Source organism: Brienomyrus brachyistius, chromosome 13, assembly GCF_023856365.1.
Source record: "Brienomyrus brachyistius isolate T26 chromosome 13, BBRACH_0.4, whole genome shotgun sequence".
NCBI lineage: Eukaryota > Metazoa > Chordata > Actinopteri > Osteoglossiformes > Mormyridae > Brienomyrus > Brienomyrus brachyistius.
The window spans coordinates 20,870,008-20,889,655 of record NC_064545.1 but is presented as its reverse complement, the minus strand read 5'-3'; the positions used below and the strand labels follow the sequence as shown (position 1 = coordinate 20,889,655).

General features: G+C 43.8%; 2 protein-coding genes across 2 annotated transcripts; one reads left to right on the top strand and one right to left on the bottom strand.

Moving 5' to 3' along the window:
- Positions 1-1,626: 1,626 nt before the first annotated feature.
- adat1 (adenosine deaminase tRNA specific 1) lies at positions 1,627-9,987 on the top strand. Its single transcript, XM_048973659.1, has 10 exons — positions 1,627-2,003; positions 2,085-2,153; positions 2,257-2,311; positions 2,482-2,612; positions 3,300-3,592; positions 3,743-4,461; positions 4,622-4,785; positions 5,185-5,284; positions 7,813-7,899; positions 9,430-9,987. Exons 1-10 carry the CDS (start codon positions 1,850-1,852, stop codon positions 9,560-9,562), a joined length of 1,905 nt encoding a protein of 634 aa, XP_048829616.1. The 5' UTR covers positions 1,627-1,849; the 3' UTR covers positions 9,563-9,987.
- Positions 9,969-14,327, bottom strand: gabarapl2 (GABA(A) receptor-associated protein like 2). Its single transcript, XM_048973134.1, has 4 exons — positions 14,010-14,327; positions 11,919-11,974; positions 11,117-11,289; positions 9,969-10,208 (listed from the first exon to the last, which is right to left on the bottom strand). Exons 1-4 carry the CDS (start codon positions 14,041-14,043, stop codon positions 10,118-10,120), a joined length of 354 nt encoding a protein of 117 aa, XP_048829091.1. The 5' UTR covers positions 14,044-14,327; the 3' UTR covers positions 9,969-10,117.
- Positions 14,328-19,648: the final 5,321 nt, after the last annotated feature.

Sequence of the window (19,648 nt, the reverse complement as noted above, 5' to 3'; positions counted from 1 at the left end):
ACATTTCAATCCCCTTCCATTGTACGTGTGCAGAGATTGAGTGTCACAGTTCAAAGACGTGCAGTTAGGCAATTTATTGTCTCTAAATTGCCCGTATTATATGGATGTATATGGACTGTAATCACATCCAGGGTGTACCCATGCCCTGAGCTGACTGGGATAGACTCCAGGCCACCCACGACTCTGAACCAGGACAAGCAGCTGGAAGATGGAACAATATAGTACAGGAAGAACAGAAATCATAGATGTACAAACGATTTGTGTGCTATCTAGTGGTCATTTTAAGTACTGCAATCTAATTTCCCGTCATTTATATTTTAGAGTTGCAGTGATTATTATAATTACTATAAAACAATGTATATATACTTATAATCACAATTCTGTAGTCATAGAAATTATCTATAAAAAATAAGGAAGTCCAAAGAGAGTAGTAAGAGATTAGACTTGAAAGCCTTTTGGATGAGCATAGGAGCTGCTTGTCTGTATGGAAACCCTCGAGGATTCATTGCTTTCAAGATTGTTTCTGATCCGGATTTTCTAAAGATTTTTTTCCCCTTATCAAAGAATCAGAGAAATATTGCAATAGGATGGAAGAAAACCAGAGGAGCTCAGTTAAACTGCTGGCAGCGAGTGAGCTGGGAGTGGATTTGAGATGTAGGAGAGGATGAATGAGGATGAATAAGGTGTCCAGGGGGTGGAAAACCCCAGGGACTCAGAAGTGATGGTTTTTTTTCCAGCTTGGCTTCAAAGCTGGTTGTGCAAATATTTGTTTTTCAGAAGGATTTTTAAATGGAATGTTGTTATTACCTGGTTTGAGCTGAAGAGCACCACACATTTCAGACTTTATATCTCCTGACCAGGATATGAACCTGTCAACTGTTCAGGCGGTTACCAGATGACTCCAAGTGTGATTCTTTAAAAAGAATAGCTGGTGTTCAAACCAAAGAGGAATATTAAGCTGTGTGTATGGTTATCCTTGGAAACTTTTGAAACTGCTGACAATCGTGACAGATATTCAGACGATTATTTAAGAGAGGATATGAGCGTTATCTTTTCGGATTTTAATATAAAAATGACATGAGAGTAAACCGATGCATGGTAAACATCAGGCTTCCATGGTAACGTGTAGAATCGGAAATAATGTGCATGGTAAAAACTTTCTACAATAAGACATTAATTTAGATCTGAAACTTTGCTAGTAGACATTTTTTTACCATTAGTGACGTTACCCAATAAATGATGGATTACAAACTTTCAATTGTACAAATACGTACTCAAGGTACTGAATACGTACTGTAGGTACCAGACTGCACTTTACCGTAAAAAAAAAATCAATGTGAATTTGTACTGAATTTCATAAAAGTACACATATGTACACACACATATGTGTGTTGAACATTTATAAATATGAAAACAATAATTTGACATTTACAATAGTCTAAGTCTATCAAATTCTTGGTGTTGCAAGGGCATCAGATTTAATAGAAAACTCAAAACATTAATACGTTACATTTGTAAATTAAACTACAAATGCATAATCCAGCCGTTTTCTTTATCGTGCAATAATCATACACGCACGACTTTTATTGTGAAAACAGAATTATAACTACCGGGTGAAAGTTCATTCTTAAGGGCTGTTCAGTGTTTAGCGCGGAGTTCAAAGAGACACGCGCGCAGTCTTAGGTGTATACGCACAGCGGGGATGCTTGAAATACAAGACACTATATTTAATTATTACCAAAAGATGACTGCGTTAAAGACGAGATAATTAATTATGCTCTAATTTGACCTGTACGGTCGGAACAGCAGGTAACTTGTTATTGATAGTTGTATAGTGAGTCAGAGTAGAATGTGGCACGCGGATGAGATTGCCCGTCTATGCTACGACCGCTTCAGTGAACTGCCTAAAAGAGGCAAACCTGAGCCGAATAGGGAATGGACGCTTCTGGCCGCAGTAGTCAGAGTGTCCGCGCTGCAGACTGATGACCCCGACCGAAAGACAAGTGGGTCCTTCCGTCCTTTCTATCTAATTTCCTGATTGCCAATAAATGCTCTTGAAAAATTAATGATTTCTCTTCCTACAGCTGTAAAAGAGGTGGTATCGTTAGCGACCGGCACTAAATGCATCGGCCAGTCATCCATGAGTCCCCGGGGTAAGTATATCTACCTTTGCCCAGATCTCAAGGTAACTCCCCTTCCTCCATAGCCTTCTGTTTATGTTGATATTCATAATCCCAATTCCCCCCGTCAACGCAGGTGATATACTCAATGACAGCCATGCTGAAGTCGTTGCCAGGAGGGGCTTTGTCAGGTAAGGGGGAAGGATGTGTGTTATGTCTGAATCCATATGTGAATATAGGGGGGATAATGCAAATATTAACTGCAATATGCTGTTTTTGTGTGTGTGTGTGTGTGTGTGTGTGTGTGTGTGTGTGTGTGTGTGTGTGTGTGTGTGTGTGTGTGGGTGGGTGTTGCCCAAAGATATCTAACAGAGCAGCTGCGGAGAGCAGTGTCTGGGGAGAAAAGTGAGATTTTTGTACCTGCCGATGAGAAGGGGAAATGGAGGATTCACGGCAAAGAGTCCTTTGTGTTTTTCTGCAGTCATACACCATGTGAGTCCACTGCTTCACTCACTCAGCTGAGACACATTCATCCCCAGAAAGGTAGCAACTAGGACCCTCAGAAAGCTATTAAAGTAAAAATGATCGCCTCTGATATTCTTAAAAATGGGAAAACTGGAAATTACAGCATTTGATTGAGGCTTATAAGCGATTTTGATTATAACAAACAAAATTATACATATTTATTTTTTACTTTATACCATTTTGTTACAAGCATTGTAAATTTACTCATGCAAACTGAACTAGCGGCACAGATGCTTCAGCGGGATCTTGTTTGGGCTGATACCTGTCAGGTGAAATTTAATGTAGATAAATGTAAGTTAATCCATGCAGGGAGCAGAAATATAAAGTACAGCTATTTTAGGGGTTCCATAAAAATAAAGGTAGCTGATTAAGGGAAAGACCTCGGTGTGTATGTTGATTCTTCCATGTCCCACTCTCGCCAGTGTGGGGAAGCAATAAAAAAGGCCAATAGGATGTTGGGTTAAGACCCCACCTAGAATATTAATGTCTTTAAGAAGGACATTGCTGGCTTGGAAAGGGTGCAACGTAGGGCGATGAGAATGATTCCTGGTCTTGGATGCATATTTAAGCTATATATAGATTTGGTGTATCTTTAATCCAAAATATTTGTGATGTCACAGATTTTAGGTGTGAGCTGTTGTGGTCCATCTGCAGGTGGAGATGCCTCCATCATTCCCATGGTGGACAATGAGCCAGCCCAGCCCTGCAAGCCAGTAATGGTAGAGCGACCCAGAGTTGGCGTCCAAGATGTGTTAGGGGACCCAGAGTTGGGAGCTAATGGTAAACGCCGTATTGAGGAGGAGGAATATGAAGCAGTGAAGCGTCCCAGACTAGAGAAGCAGGACTATGAGAAAGGAGTTTGTGGAGAGACGTCATGCAGGGGACATGGACAGGCCCAAGACAGTCCCAGTGTAAAGGCCCCACCCTCTGACTGCCCTCTGGATCAGGCCCCACCCCCTGACTGCCCTCTGGATCAGGCCCCACCCCCTGACTGCCCTCTGGATCAGGCCCCACCCCCTGACTGCCCTCTGGATCAGGCCCCACCCCCTGACTGCCCTCTGGATCAGGCCCCACCCCCTGACTGCCCTCTGGATCAGGCCCCACCCCTTGACTGCCCTCTGGATCAGGCCCCACCCCTTGACTGCCCTCTGGATCAGGCCCCACCCCTTGACTGCCCTCTGGATCAGGCCCCACCCCCTGACTGCCCTCTGGATCAGGCCCCACCCCCTGACTGCCCTCTGGATCAGGCCCCACCCCCTGACTGCCCTCAGGATCAGGCCCCACCCCCTGACTGCCCTCAGGATCAGGCCCCACCCCCTGACTGCCCTCAGGATCAGGCCCCACCCCCTGACTGCCCTCAGGATCAGGCCCCACCCCCTGACTACCCTCAGGGTCAGGCTCTGCCCCTTGACTGCCCTCAGGATCCGGCTCTGCCCCTTGACTGCTCCCAAGACGAGGCCCTGCACCCTGACTGCCCTCAGGCTCCACCCGAGGGCCACCTTCAGGATCAGGTTTTGCCCATGAACCTACCCCAGGACCTGCACCGGACCGGGGCGAAGTGTGTGCCAGGTGCTCCCAGAGACCCCCAGGGCCCAGGCATGGGCTACCACAGTGTGGGGGTGCTGCGAGTGAAGCCAGGTCGAGGGGAGCCCACCCTGTCCCTCTCCTGCAGTGACAAGCTGGCTCGCTGGGGAGTGCTGGGCTGCCAGGGGGCACTGCTCTCCCACTACCTGCAGGGGGCGATCTACTTCAGCGCTGTGGTAATAGGGAAGTGTCCATACAGTCTGCAAGCCATGAAGAGAGCTCTAACCGAAAGGTGAGAAGTGTTGGGTAGTTTATGGAAAGTGAATCTCATATTTTAAGTACTTTTCCCAGCTATTTAGTTTAATCCAGCCTGTCACACAGCATCCATGTGGACCTGAAAGGGGCGTGACCAAGGGAAGTAACTCATGTGACCTGCATTCTCCACCCCGCAGGTGTTCGCATGTGACAGGCCTGCCTGACGGCTTCGAGGTCTGGCGTCCGCAGCTGCTGCAGTCTGGCCTGGAGTTTGCTCACAGCCACGCACAAACTAATCAGGCCAATAGGGAGGCGCTGGCCAGCCGGACAGGCCTGGGCAGGGTATCTCCTTGTGGGGCTGGTGGGTCCAGGGCTAATGATGCATCTGTGCTCGGCTGAGTAGCCTGTTCCCCTCTCCCATTGCTGGGTGCTGCCGCCTCCTGTTTTGTCATTGTTTTTACTTTACCTGCAAGTATCCAGTATTATAGAGTCTAATGTAATCTGTTTTTCCACTTAGCATTAATATTTGATGTATTCACAGTGCCTCTTTAATTGTATTTTCCGATAGAGTGGCTTAAGTTGCATTAAATATGCTGCCTGGGTGGTCTTGCCAATGTTTTTATCGACAGAACCTCCCTAATATTTGGGAATATGCTTACACAACACCTACGGAGATTATAATGAAAGCGTATTCTGCTCGATTGATGCCGTTTGCTGGGGTTCACTCAAGTTATTTCCCACCTCTGTCTGTCTGTGACAGCGATCAGCTGGTGCGCAGTTCCTGACCGACCACTAGATGTCACCTCGAATGGCTACAAGCAAGGTGCGACCAAGAAGGCGTTGAGCACATCGCAGGCCAGGTGAATGTGGCTCAGTCTCTTTATCTCTCCTTCTTCCTCTTTCTCCGCCCCGCCCCGTGCTGCAGTGTGCAGTCATTGTATTTTTAGAAAAGTCGTGGATTGTTTTTAGCCACGATTAAGGGCTGCTGTTCTTTCCTGTTCGTCAGGTTTTAACAACAACAAGATTAACAAAAAATTGCTCTTGTTTGCTGCCCCCAGTACAAGGGCAGGTTCAGTTGCCACAGATTTCCTACCTTCCATCCCATTTTTCAGTGCGTAAGACCCAGGTGACTCCCACTATCATTAGTCTGTTGACTACGCGGGTGACTCTGAGGCATCATGTTCTCTGTCTGGAGAAGCTTCCTGTACTAGATGCTGTTCCTTGTATCATTTGCACAGATGCTAACTTCTTAGATGTACATGAGCTCCTTGTAATGCCCTGCTTTTGAGGCCTGGTCTGTCCACAGACAGTGTGTCAGGTTCACCGCAACATGGCGCCGGCGATGTGTGGCAATTCGTGGGCTGGTACGGATGCTGTTTGACACGTTCATACCTCACATGCCTTTTTCATATGACTCACACTTGTATGTCACACTCACACATATGACTCTGCTCTTAGAAGCACAAATAAGCACAAATAAAAAGGAAGGATGCTATTATAGACTAAAGATGCAGACACACTAACACAAAACAAATGACTAGTTCTAGCTGCTTGATGCTACAAGCAGAAAATCCGCTTCCAGTGACGAAGTGAATCTGTGAATTAAATGAACTTTGACCCGCAGATTTGCTTAGCTAAACCAATCTGGCTTGGTTGACCCTTCATTATTGTAATTGTCCCTGGGCACACTGTCCTTTTTAATTGCCAGATGTTTGTGTTCACAAGAAACGGATGCTGACTGACTGGTAGGAAGCATTCAGATGGGGCTTGAGGACCCAACCGAAACCTTAATTCTGATACACATTATAACCAGGGAATGACATATCTGCTACACATAAGCCATACAAAGGGTTAAATGCATCAGTAATTGCTTGTTATGACAGCACAGATGCACACTTAGTTTATTTGCACTATTAACACAAGAAAATTTTTTATTGAAAAACTAGTGTTCATGCAGTCATGAAAATCCAGGGAAAATCATGGAATTAAGGTATTAATTAATATTGACATAAAAATACGCATTTAAAAACCGGTGGTGGTTTGTCTGATATTTCAACTTTACATATTTTATACCATGTTCGGTATACTTCAAGTTAACATTATTTCGTTCATACCTTTGTGACGCGTTGATTGCGCTTGTGTCACGTTAGTGTAATTACAATGACCCGCACAGATATTTCTTCTTTTAGCACTAACTTTTACGGCTCAGTAATTATTGTTTCTTGTTATTGCAAATGTAAGGGATAAATGAATGACTTTCTACCTGGTAATAACTTGAAAAGTCTAGTTGGTCAGTAATTATTATTATTAGACCAGATGGAAATTAAACTGCAGCTTTTTGATAGTGTGTGTCTGAACAAGAGAGAAAAGTAACACATATCTGTAGAATTATACGCAGTGGAAGGTACATCCATATCCCTTTATAGGTTAGATGGCTGGTGAGGAGTCCCCTCTATATCTTAGATGGCGGGTGAGGAGACCCCTCTATATCTTAGATGGCGGGTGAGGAGACCCCTCTATATCTTAGATGGCGGGTGAGGAGACCCCTCTATATCTTAGATGGCGGGTGAGGAGACCCCTCTATATCCTAGATGGCGGGTGAGGAGACCCCTCTATATCTTAGATGGCGGGTGAGGAGACCCCTCTATATCTTAGATGGCGGGTGAGGAGACCCCTCTATATCTTAGATGGCGGGTGAGGAGACCCCTCTATATCTTAGATGGCGGGTGAGGAGACCCCTCTGTATCTTAGATGGCGGGTGAGGAGACCCCTCTGTATCCTAGATGGCGGGTGAGGAGACCCCTCTGTATCTTAGATGGCGGGTGAGGAGACCCCTCTATATCTTAGATGGCGGATGAGGAGACCCCTCTATATCTTAGATGGCGGGTGAGGAGACCCCTCTATATCTTAGATGGCGGGTGAGGAGACCCCTCTATATCTTAGATGGCGGGTGAGGAGACCCCTCTATATCTTAGATGGCGGGTGAGGAGACCCCTCTATATCTTAGATGGCGGGTGAGGAGACCCCTCTATATCTTAGATGGCGGGTGAGGAGACCCCTCTATATCTTAGATGGCGCGTGAGGAGACCCCCTCTATATCTTAGATGGCGCGTGAGGAGACCCCTCTATATCTTAGATGGCGCGTGAGGAGACGTTTTTGGTTTCACTTTCAAGTTCAGAATGACCCTCAAAATACTCTGAGCCGCCGTCTTAGAGATTATCTCACCGCTGTGTAGTTGGTGTTTTCTTTTTGTTATTTGTCCATTTTCAGTTTTGCACAGTTTTGTTGAGCAAGTTAAAACACTAAGTCTGAAATTCGAAGTTGACATATTTCAACACACACCCCTCTCCTCTTAGTAAAGTGGGTCATCTTTTTTCCTCTCTTCAGGTCTCTCATCTGTAAGGCTGAATTCTTCCGGTCTTTCTTGGCACTCCGGGCTGCTACTGCAGACATCCAGCTCCCAGAATCTCTCAGGTGAGATTCTCAATATGAAAGGAATGTTTTGCTAGGCCAAACATTGCTAACAATGGACATAAGGGTTTCATGTAAGGAACCTGCATTCTGTATTTGATTGGCTGTGATGCTGATGAATGGGCTAATCTCTTGTGCCTTCAAGAACAGAGACTCTCTGTCTCGCTCGAAAATACTTGCAACATGATTCTTTCCTTCCCCCTGGTTTGGGATTTAGAACCCCCACCCCCACCCCCACCCCGTCCCCAGCGCCCAGCAAGCTCACCTGCCTGTTTTGATGATGTTGGTGAGACATGAAGGTTGCGTTGATCCAGAAAGACTGATCGTTTGCCGCTTTAAGTCGGACATATTGATCGCGTTGAGCTCTGTTAGTCAGCCTGCAAACTCAGACATCATTTTTGCAGAATGTTACCGTTATAATTGCATCTACTGGCTCGCTTGAGCGAAAACTATTTCCCCAACTCAGGCCTCATGGAGGAAATTTTGTTGATTCCACACACCCTCACACAGGGGCCCACAGACATGACACCAACCCGCGCCCTCACGCAGGGGCCCACAGACATGACACCAACCTGCGCCCTCACGCAGGGGCCCACAGACATTACACCAACCCGCGCCCTCACGCAGGGGCCCACAGACATTACACCAACCCGCGCCCTCACGCAGGGGCCCACAGACATGACACCAACCCGCGCCCTCACGCAGGGGCCCACAGACATGACACCAACCCGCGCCCTCACGCAGGGGCCCACAGACATGACACCAACCCACGCCCTCACGCAGGGGCCCACAGACATGACACCAACCCGCGCCCTCACGCAGGGGCCCACAGACATGACACCAACCCGCGCCCTCACGCAGGGGCCCACAGACATGACACCAACCCGCGCCCTCACACAGGGGCCCACAGACATGACACCAACCCGCGCCCTCACACAGGGGCCCACAGACATGACACCAACCCACGCCCTCACGCAGGGGCCCACAGACATGACACCAACCCACGCCCTCACGCAGGGGCCCACAGACATGACACCAACCCACGCCCTCACGCAGGGGCCCACAGACATGACACCAACCCGCGCCCTCACGCAGGGGCCCACAGACATTACACCAATCCGCGCCCTCACGCAGGGGCCCACAGACATGACACCAACCCGCGCCCTCACGCAGGGGCCCACAGACATGACACCAACCCGCGCCCTCACACAGGGGCCCACAGACATTACACCAACCCACGCCCTCACGCAGGGGCCCACAGACATGACACCAACCCGCGCCCTCACGCAGGGGCCCACAGACATTACACCAAGCCGCGCCCTCACATGATCTAGGGCTCACAAACAGGAAATGAATCCTTGGCTAGGAGAGAAGTGAGGATATTTGACCAGGCTGCTGATGAGCAGGTTTGGGGCTTGGAGCCAGGCTGGGGGGAGGAGCATGTGTTTGATACACTTTCACAGAGGGCCCTTTATTTTCTGCTCGGCCGCGCGGTGTGGATGGCTGTGCCTGATGGCAGACTTGTCCCAACAGGGCAAGGGAGCTTCTGACCTATGGCGACTACAAGCAGGCTGCGCAGACCTACCAGCAGGCCTGGCTGCAGCTGCGCACGCAGGCGTTCCCGCTGTGGCCGCGCAGTCCCCGACACCTGTTGCAGTTCAAGTGAAAGGTGCAGGGACAGTGTGCATGTGATCCCGCGTTACGGAGGGTGTGTGTGAGTCACGGGAGCCCCCTGAGGAAGCCGTGGCTGTGGGCCATACATGCAAGTCAGAGTCTTACGTGCAGCTTTTGTTTATAAGAAACAGACAGGCTATTTTTCTATTTATTTTATTGGTTAGTTCTTCCAACTACCTTACCTTTCAGTTATAACTTAATCTTAAATATATTCAAATAACTCCAAAAAAAAAAAAAGAACAAAGGTTAATAATGCAATTTAAAAAATACTTATACTTCTGGTATTTCTACAAAATGGCTAACTGGAAAAGCGAGAACGGCGTCCTGTGTTTTGTTCATCTCAGCTAAAGATAAATTATCAAATTTTAATGTATACACCATTAACACAGCAGAGAAAAGCCGAGATACAAATGCATTATAATTCCTCTGTTTTTCCACACGTCAGTTTGTCTGATGAAGCCTGTGGGGTGGGGGTGGGGGTTGCTGGGTGGGGGTGTGATTGTATGGGTGGGGAAGCAGCACAGAAGGTGTGTAAGTGCCGTCTCCTCTAGAAGCCGAAGGTGTTCTCGCCGCTGTACGCCACGTACAAAAAACCGTCCTCGTCCTTCTCTTTTTCATACAGCTGTCCCATTGTTAGGCTGCAGGAGATGGGGGGGGGGGGGTCACACATGATATGTGAGTGTGTGTGTGAGTGGTGTACACGCACCCACACAGCCATTCATAAACTGCTCACCTGCGTTTACAGAAGTCAGGTTCTGAACTTTTATAGCAGGACTAAAATCCCAGACCATGGAGGTTTAAAGATTAACTGCCTGTGTAAAGAATCGTGCAATGACTACACACTCAGGAGTGTCTTCAAGGGTTATGTGGTTGCACTTTAGAGAGTGAGTTTGGGATGCCTGCTCTGGGCCACTTGGAACTGGTGATCTTCTATAAGATACCAGTATATGGAACACAGCTGCTTAGGGTTGCTTCTGAATTCATCTGAAAATCACTAAAAATTGGGGGGGCAGGACATAACACAGTCACACTGCCATGGCGTATATGAAACAGTGCACATTTGAATTATTTCCCAATATAAGTGATTCCAAACTGGCATTAAGAATTTCAGCTTCAGTCCCACTATGAATTGTTGCAATGACTCTAAAATATATGAATTATTAATGTCTACCTCATGTGCATGGACACTGGGCTAAACCATATCGTATTTAGGTTTCAAAGTGCTTCGACAGGTGTGTTATGAGCAAGGCTGGGTGCAGGGCCCAGTCATTGTGACAAGGGCATACCAAGAGACTGGTGCCATGACAACCAGACCATTCTTGAAGTGCTGTCACATGCCCCTGACTAGTTAAACAAAAGCGAACATACTATCGACTAACGCAAAAGCTCCCATACGTTGATGTTGTATAATGTAGCAGTAAAAGCTAATATTCCAAAGACTAAACAATCATACACGTTCTTGAATTAAGTCACGGAAGTTAATGTGTCACCGTAAGAACATGACGATAAAGGTGCAGCTGCTGGCAGACGCGTATTGGTGTCTGACCTGGACTGCGGGACGGTCTTATCGACAAACAGGAAGATGGCCTTCTCCGATGGCAGCAGGATGCGTTTCCTGATGATCCACATGAACTGCGCCACGGTGATGTCAGATGGAACCAGGTACTTCCGCTTGTCGATGTCCACAATCTGTGAGCCGGACACCTTTTCCACGATGACCTGAAAGGCGCACGCATGGGAAAACATGAACGCTCTGCACAGGTGCTCTCCTTGGCCCGTATGAAATGTGTTGTGGGCCTGTCTGTCCTGCATTATTTGTTATTCCTATGCATTAGCGAATATTGACACAACTATATATATATATAGTATATAATGTCGATTTATTTATTTATTTATTTATTTAGCAGCTGCTTTTATCCAAAGCATTGTGCAGTCGAGAAACACGCTCACACGGTCTGTGAAGCTATTGGGTTTAAGGGCCTTTAGTTTGAAATCACTCGACCAATCATGGAACTGAACTGGTGACCTTTCCATCACAGGCATAAATAACTAAAATCGTAATTTTACACAGAAGTTAGCGATGCCATGTGTACAGTGCTGTGCCTACAATGTTTCGTTGTTTACAAAAGTATGCTAGCGAAATATCTTACATCCTACAGGCATCCCGGTATTTAGATTATGTGATAGGTTTGATGTCCCTGGCTATATTCCCATCTGAATAGATGTGTACACATTATTAATGCCAGTCACAAATAGCAGTTATCGTTTTGGGACGAGCCTGCAGCAAAGAATGCCTCACCCCCACCTCCACCCCCACCTCCCAGACAGACGGACACAGGGTCACTCACCGGGACCCTATCCGGGTATTTGTTGCGGATTTTGGCCGACTCCACACACCGGTGGTCTGTCATAGAGAATAGATACAGAGGGGTGAATCGGTGGAAGTTACAATTATTATACTGAACCATAAAGTCGATAAATGCGGACTTTAAATGAACTTTATTGGATGATGTTTTTCCACATTATATACAATGAAGCATGGCATTAAATCACAGAATGTTTAGAGCAGCCCCATGAATAGAAGCTCTCTTGATATGAGGGTTCAGTTTACAGTGCATATAATTAGCTGACGGTCGGCTGCTTCATATATGACCCACTTAAATTCAAACAATGCATTTGCTAAGCAGAGCTGTTGAAATAAACGTGTATTACATATTTGGCAATGTTTTAGTACGACAAGTAAGATCCTGGAAGAGCTGGACGTGAAGGAATTTCATTCACGTAGCGATTAATCGTATCGAAAAGGATCTCAGTGAGTGATCTCTGATTGGTTTATATAGTCACCTAAAAAACTCATTTTGCATCACTCTATGCTGTATGCTAGCTTTGATAATGGTACCTAGACATATAAAAACAGCAAGCATCGCTTGGCAAAAATCATATGGAAGAAGCAGGACATTTTTCCCTCATGTACACCCAGGGTACCCTGCCGCTGCAAACCCAGGGCCACACAAACACCACAGGCCTGTTCAGGTGCAGCGGTCTTGTGTCATTACAGCCATCCGGCCGACCCATCAAAGATCACCGCTGAAGATTCCCCAGGATTAACCTGAAACGCTCGCAGTTTGGCTGGCAGAGAGAACTCCAGTTACGCATCAGCGTGGTAACACGCCATGAGCTGCATCAAGCCCGCCAGCATACTTACTTGCTGAAACGATAATGTGCATTTAAATTATTAGTGAGGTCGACTCCCTGATCATTATCAGCAATAGAAAGCAAGTGTGCTGCTTGAATGTTTTACATATCTGAATGAAACGGGTTATGTACCAACACCAGGTTGTGTATAATGTGAACTGATGCGTTGATTGATTTTTTTTTCCCAGCCTTTGGTGTTAGAGGACAGAGACATTTTTATTGATCAAGGAAGGACTGCTGGCAATTACAGCCACAGTGTGCTGCATGCTTTCGTACTATATTTCAGTGAATTATTTGAGTGGGGGGCGCAATCTGCATCTTCGCTATGTTCTACACATTACATGAGCATCAGTGCCATTTCAGCAGGAAGTAGTTTGTACAAGCAAGGAGTGGGAACCGTGGTTCAATGTTAGCCTCACCAGTAGTGCAAGGTCTACAGGGATTCCCCAGCCTTTAGTTTAATTAGCCCAGATTCGAGAACTATTTACAGAAAAATGTCTGTACCTTTCACAAGGACATATTGATCCAAACAATTCAAGCTTTGGCCACAGCATGGGATACAATGTGTAGAACGTACTTTTAATTATTTTAATTGATGTCTATGTCTAGTCTATCATTGATTTTTAATTTGTTTACTTAGACTCACTGCTCAGCTCTAAAAAGGTAGATCTTATAGAAGCATTTTCCTCCATGCGTTATAGTGTCCTTCGTGAAACAAAATAGATATATTCATTTTTCCCTTCCCAAGAGCCAGCGTTGCTGAAGAAAGGCTAATTTGATTTTCATTTTTATTATACATTTATTACATATGGGAAATACAGAAATAACCCTCTGACGTAATTTCTTTTTACAGTATCGGTTTTTTTTGTAGATGGCCAGATATTGTCAACTGTCATGACAAACTGTTCCGGTCCGGGAAGAACCGACGTTTAGTTGCTTATAATTCCATCCCGATTTAACAATTTTGTTGGTTTTTGATTGAGTTGATATATACGCATATTCATAGTTACAAACGATAATAATTTCACGTCACGAGACGTACATTTATTTATAACCCGCTAAAATGTAAACATGTTGCTCGGCGGTCGTGTTTTGAAAGTCACCATCGCAGTTAAATGCAATAACACAGAAGTCAAACACATGACACCAAACGCACAAAACAGTGGCGGACATTTCGGAAATAAAAGCGTTGGTTCCAACAATATGAACATTTTCTCGAGCTGTGATGTAATAAAAACACTTACCCAGGGAATGGTCCTCTTTAAACATCCATTTCATTTTTGCAGATTACTCGAGCCGATATTTCACGCTGAGATCCAAATTAATAAAAGAGTAAGGGACTGTTATATTAATATAACGTATTATATAAAAGCGTTGCCAATAACATAGAAAAACACGAGTCGGACATCGAAGTCCAAGCCTTGGAATGATGTCACGCCCGGACCAAACCATTGACATACAGGGGGGTGAATGTTTTTTTTCCTCTTCTGATTCAACAATATTGCAATAATTTCGGACCTTAGTTCTGCTGAAATATAATCGTTCAATGTGTTTAATTGAATCATTTCAAATATACGACATCAATCGTTTGAAAAAGTTACTTTTTAAATAGAACATTGCACAACATGACGTGAATTCGTATCGTATTTGTGTATTATAAAACTAAAAACGGAGGCCTGTGTAGTATAATTTCAATTAAGGGATGACTCTCTTGGGGGTTGATGGTCTTGTACAAATACTAAGGGTAATACCCAATGAAACATGGATTTTCTAACCGCTTATCCTACGCATAACCCGGGGAACATTGGGCACAGGGATTCAATGACATTCTTCAGTATATGGTTTTAAAACTGATTCCAGTTTATGGAGCTATTTTTCAGATAATTTCAGACAATATAACGTCATGTTTTTGTCACCAGAATTTCACACGTGCCGCCAAGGGCTTTTTCTCAGTGCAGAGAAGATTGACTTGACAATTCGAGGAAAGTGCACTGCGATGGAATGACATCTTGTCCACCGTGCAACCTGTGACCTGGGGTTAGCAAGAAGTTATGTTTCCTTTTTCGTTAATTGTTGCAACGTAGTGGTATTAGGAGGAGGAACCCACTACTTAGAGGCTGCACCGACCTGACGGAATGTACTGATAATTTGTACCCGCATTATTTTGCTTATTCATTACAATCGGCGTTTTACACCTGGTTATCTTAAACGTACGTATATGTAACGTCACTCGCGGCTGTATATTCTCGCGACTTTAAAGACAAAAACTAAACGGAATGCTTTCCAAATCCATTGTTGACGAAAAAATAACAAAACGAAAAGGTCACGGACAGCTGGACAATGAGCGTTGTGACGTTCTTCGCATATATTTCTATTGCATGTAACACGGTCCGCTAACAAATGAGTATGAATGGAGTTTTGCAATTTAAAAAACATTTGTACGCACGCCCGTCATTGGAAAGCACTAGTTTATGCACGTCAGGAGTTCACATGTCAGGCAGGATCCTCTCTGCTATGTCAGCCAGAATGATTGTGATTCTGTTACGTTTGTCTTACCTCTTGTGTAAACCACCGCGTCGCCCCTCAGTACTCTTAGGCCACCCACCCGACCCGCCGAAATGCCTTCGACCCGAATTTTTTTTTTTTTTATTTAGTAAAAATCGCATGGAAAATGCCCAAGAATGACGAAATTTGAATTTCCCGCGCATTCCACATCGACCATTGATCCACATTGTGTAATCCTAGTCTTGGAATGGTTTCATGAACCTAAATTTGTCTACCTGAGATGGGCTGGTGCAAAGATTTAAATCTGGGGAAGTGATGTGGTACATGTTCTTAAGTACTTGTTTGTAGAGTTGCATTTCCTTGTTCAACCATTCAGGTTCCTGTATTTTGTAAATTCCTCGTGTTTTAACATGTTTTAATACACTTTATTTCTAGATATATATTTTAAAATCTTGGTTGTTCATTTAGAATGGGAATGACAAACAGAATATTGCTTTCAAATAGTATCATTTTTATATTCACGAATGAAACATCAGCATAAAGTATCCAAATCCATAGTTGGGAAGGCATTTATGAGATACACATGGATCAAGGAATTTACATTCTTGTATTTTCTTACATTTAATATATTTGAAACGCAACAAACGAAGAACTGAGGAGGCGTACTAAGTAGGTCTGCTCTCTTCGGTATGTATTTTCAAATATGTATTTTTTTACATATTTGAAAGTCCAAACAGTCAATCAAAATTTGTAAAAAAAAAAAAAAAAAATCCCGCCCGCCCGACCCACCCCCTCCAAAAAAAAGGACGAGAACCAATTTTTTTTTTAAGTGGCCTTAAGTCTTAAGTCTATAATTTCTTGTCAATATTGTGACACACGAAACACGTCCTTTCAACAATCCCTTGTGATTTTCTCATGCTTTGCATCTGAAATTATACTGAAATTCAGTGGTGGAAAGTAAGGAAGTGCATGTAATTCCTTACATTAATTTAGTAGCTTTTTCGTGTGTCTCTACTATAGCGTTTCTATTTGGTACCCTTTTAAATTTAACTCCACTGCATTTCAAAGTAAATACATGTTTTACTCCACTACATTATGTGAAATGTTTTGTTCCTTTTTATCCAAGAGCGGATAAAAACGTAACAGATCTAATTTTGTACCAACAGATCACGTATTTTGTTTTGCCCTGTTTAGTACATGTCACTGGTTTTTTTATATGCCCAGGACTCTTTAAAGTTAATATTTTTACCAGAGTATCACCAGATTCCATGTAAAGCAGGATAGGGTAAATGCGCAAACACATAATTGACAATTACACACCACAACATTAGTGAACTTGTATATGCCTATACTGACTTTGTGGGGAAATACATGACTGAAATATAGTAATTTCTACACCCATACAGTTGCAACTGGAATGTATCTTTCTTTATGAATTTATACAAACACTGATTGGCCAGTTTATGTTTATGCACAGAGACGTATAGATGCAATATAGTAAAGGAAAATGCATTTATGATCCTGTGTTTAATCCAAGTATATAAAACTTGTAACTATAAACCTTAAATCGAAACTCTGCCTATTCACATTGGGTCAGACTAATTAATGACATTATATTATAAGATTGTATTATAAGATTGATGTGCTAAGACTGACATTAGAGTCTTTTCACCTAAAATGAGATGATTAAGCAAGAGTCCTGCTACCAAAATTATAATGGGACCTCAGAGCCATAATAAATCAGGGCACTTTTATTTTGATACTTAAGTACATTTGAAGGTGTTACGGTCCTCAGTCTAGGGTTGAGGACCGCCAGAAAGGTAAAGGGAAAGGAGAGGGGAAAATGAGACAACCAGGGTATGGGAAAAGGGAACACGGGACACAAAGGGATCTTTTTTTGTATTTTTTTATGTTTATTCACAAAGACTTTCACACACAATAGGGCAACAGACTTCGGGAGTGACACCGCCAAAACAATAAACAAAACACCACTAACGAACACGTCCCAAACTAAGCTAACTCTAAACGAAAAGAAAATGACACAGACTAATCCTAACTCCCTAACCAAAACACAGAATAAGCAACACGTACGCAAAACAAAACAGCCGTCACTCCCTACGCACTTAACAGAAACGGACATACAGAACACCAAAGCCGAAACACAGTATCCGAGGGGCGAAGCAAGAGAGGAGTCAGGAGGAAGGCAATAGATCACAAACCAGAAAGCAGTCAAAACCAAAGGCAAAGGTACAGAGGGATAAGGCAAGAGACAAAAACCGGAAAAACAAAAACTGTCATACACGATCAATCAAAAGAACACAAATACTTTTACTCAAGTGCAAGTTTAAAGGGAGGACTTCTACTCCTACTGGAGTAATGTTTTACCTTGGGTATGTCTACTTTAACTCAAGTACATCGTTTGTGTACATCATCCACCACTGCTGAAATTATTTACTATTTACAATTTTACACTTCAATCACAGACAGTATCTTGACATGTTCCATCATCATTGTAATTGTGGAATGGATCCTGTCAGAGAAAAAATGGTAACACTTTCTTGTGAAGTGCCCTTCATGTTACATTATAATGCATTCATAAAATATTATAAATATTTATGAAAAGGCATAACATCATGTTTATTATGTAACATGAGTCCGCTGTTAAGCTCTCATCTATAATATAAATACCTGCATAATGCATTATAATGATCGGTATTAGAATTAAGGATGATTTGTGCTGCATTATGAAGGCTTTAGATGACAGCTTCATAGAGCACTCTTGGTGCGTAATATATATGGCTATAATGTGTTATTCCTTTTCATGAATATTTATAGTCGTTTATAATACGTTATGAATGCATCATGATGCATTATGAAGGCATGTATAATGCATTATGCCTTCTTGCATGGTGCTATGAGTCTTCACTTATGACCTTAATCATATGGCAAGAAAGATTCTCATTCTGATATTTGACACGAGGAAGCTTGCAAAAATGTGACTTGTTTTCCATACTGTAGTCATATTTTCCTTAAATCATATTATATTTAATTCAATGACATGTAGGTCCTGACCTGTGGAGCAAGATGTCACCCCCAGATAATCAAAGTCTCCCAAATACCAGGGACGGCAAGAGAGTGTTACACCTCTACCTGACTGGTTATCAGATCCTGGTCCGTGATCTTCCTCTAAGCCACTGGCAATTAGCCACCAATCGTATTTAAACAGAGCAGTGAGCATTGCTTATTGTAGTGGAGACTGCAGTTGGGATCACTCCCCCCGAGTCGCTCGGTCTGATTCCAGTTATCCTGGAGTGTCGGCCAGAACATGACTTGAGGCCCAGGATCCTGATGAATCTTTATTATGCTGACGTAGGTGTTTGGGTGCGACGTGGATGCCTGGGTGTGTATGTCTGAGTGGTCTTTGCTCATTTTGCGCACAAAACACAGGCTGGCACTCGCAGTTAGCCCCGCAGTTAACCTTTTAATATTACTGAACGGAAAAATAAAATGGAGACTGCAACTAATCTCGCGCCATGCGTGTGCACGCATTACCATGGAAACAATAAACTAATGGCTGCTCCCATTAACGTTAACTCGCCATTGACTCGCCAGAGTAACATTATAACTGGATTAATAAAAATCAACTAAATAAAAATTTCTCTCTCCAAACCCTTTACAGTCGGAGGGCCTTTTGTACACTTATCATTATCATTGTTCTTTGAAGTATGACTCGATGCTTTGGTTGGCTAAGAATTTTGTTTGCATTGTTCTTGGGGGCTTTTGTCAAGGTTAGCATGGTCACTGCTTTAGTCCTTCTGGATGCCTGTGTCTGGGTCCATAATTCTTTATGACTGTCTTGTTCTCAGTTTTTGGTCCTGGTTAGCTGGTGTCTTGCTACTGGAATCATGTTCCTGATAGCTACTGTTCTGTCACCTGCTACCAATTAGCCTGTGAGATGTGGAGCCTTTCAGACCAGTGTTACCGGAATATTCTGTGCCCGTTTCAATCTTATTTTAACTCTGCCCCAATTTTTGTTGAGCGTGTTGTAGCCTTCGAATTCTAACTGCATATATTTACAAAATACAACTGTTGAAGATCTTCCCATTGTACTTTTGTATTTTTATTAGAAAATATCCTTTGTTCTGGAAATTGGGTTTTTATGTGTGTGTGTGTGTGTGTGTGTGTGTGTGTGGACATGCACACAGCATTTAGGGAGAGGGTCACAAAACTTACAGGCTGAGTTTTTTTTTTTTTTTTACATAAACGTGGTTCAAGAAAAGCCAGCGATCTCGTGTCAATAGTCAGTTCTGTCACAGGGGCGGTATGAATGTCTATTTTCAGGGCACGCAATCTCCCTAAGCTCGTAATGTCACAGGAG

What these genes read in the sequence shown, in the direction of transcription:
- adat1 (XM_048973659.1), top strand. Translation starts at nt 1,850, where the DNA reads ATGTGGCACGCGGATGAGATTGCCCGTCTATGCTACGACCGCTTCAGT. An exon ending in CTGACTGCCCTCTGGATCAG is followed by an intron (nt 3,593 to 3,742) that starts GCCCCACCCCCT and finishes CCTCTGGATCAG; the next exon opens with GCCCCACCCCTTGACTGCCC. An exon ending in TTGAGCACATCGCAGGCCAG is followed by an intron (nt 5,285 to 7,812) that starts GTGAATGTGGCT and finishes TCCTCTCTTCAG; the next exon opens with GTCTCTCATCTGTAAGGCTG.
- gabarapl2 (XM_048973134.1), bottom strand. Translation starts at nt 14,043, where the DNA reads ATGAAATGGATGTTTAAAGAGGACCATTCCCTGG. An exon ending in AATACCCGGATAGGGTCCCG is followed by an intron (nt 11,290 to 11,918) that starts GTGAGTGACCCT and finishes TGCGCCTTTCAG; the next exon opens with GTCATCGTGGAAAAGGTGTC. An exon ending in AAGACCGTCCCGCAGTCCAG is followed by an intron (nt 10,209 to 11,116) that starts GTCAGACACCAA and finishes CATCTCCTGCAG; the next exon opens with CCTAACAATGGGACAGCTGT.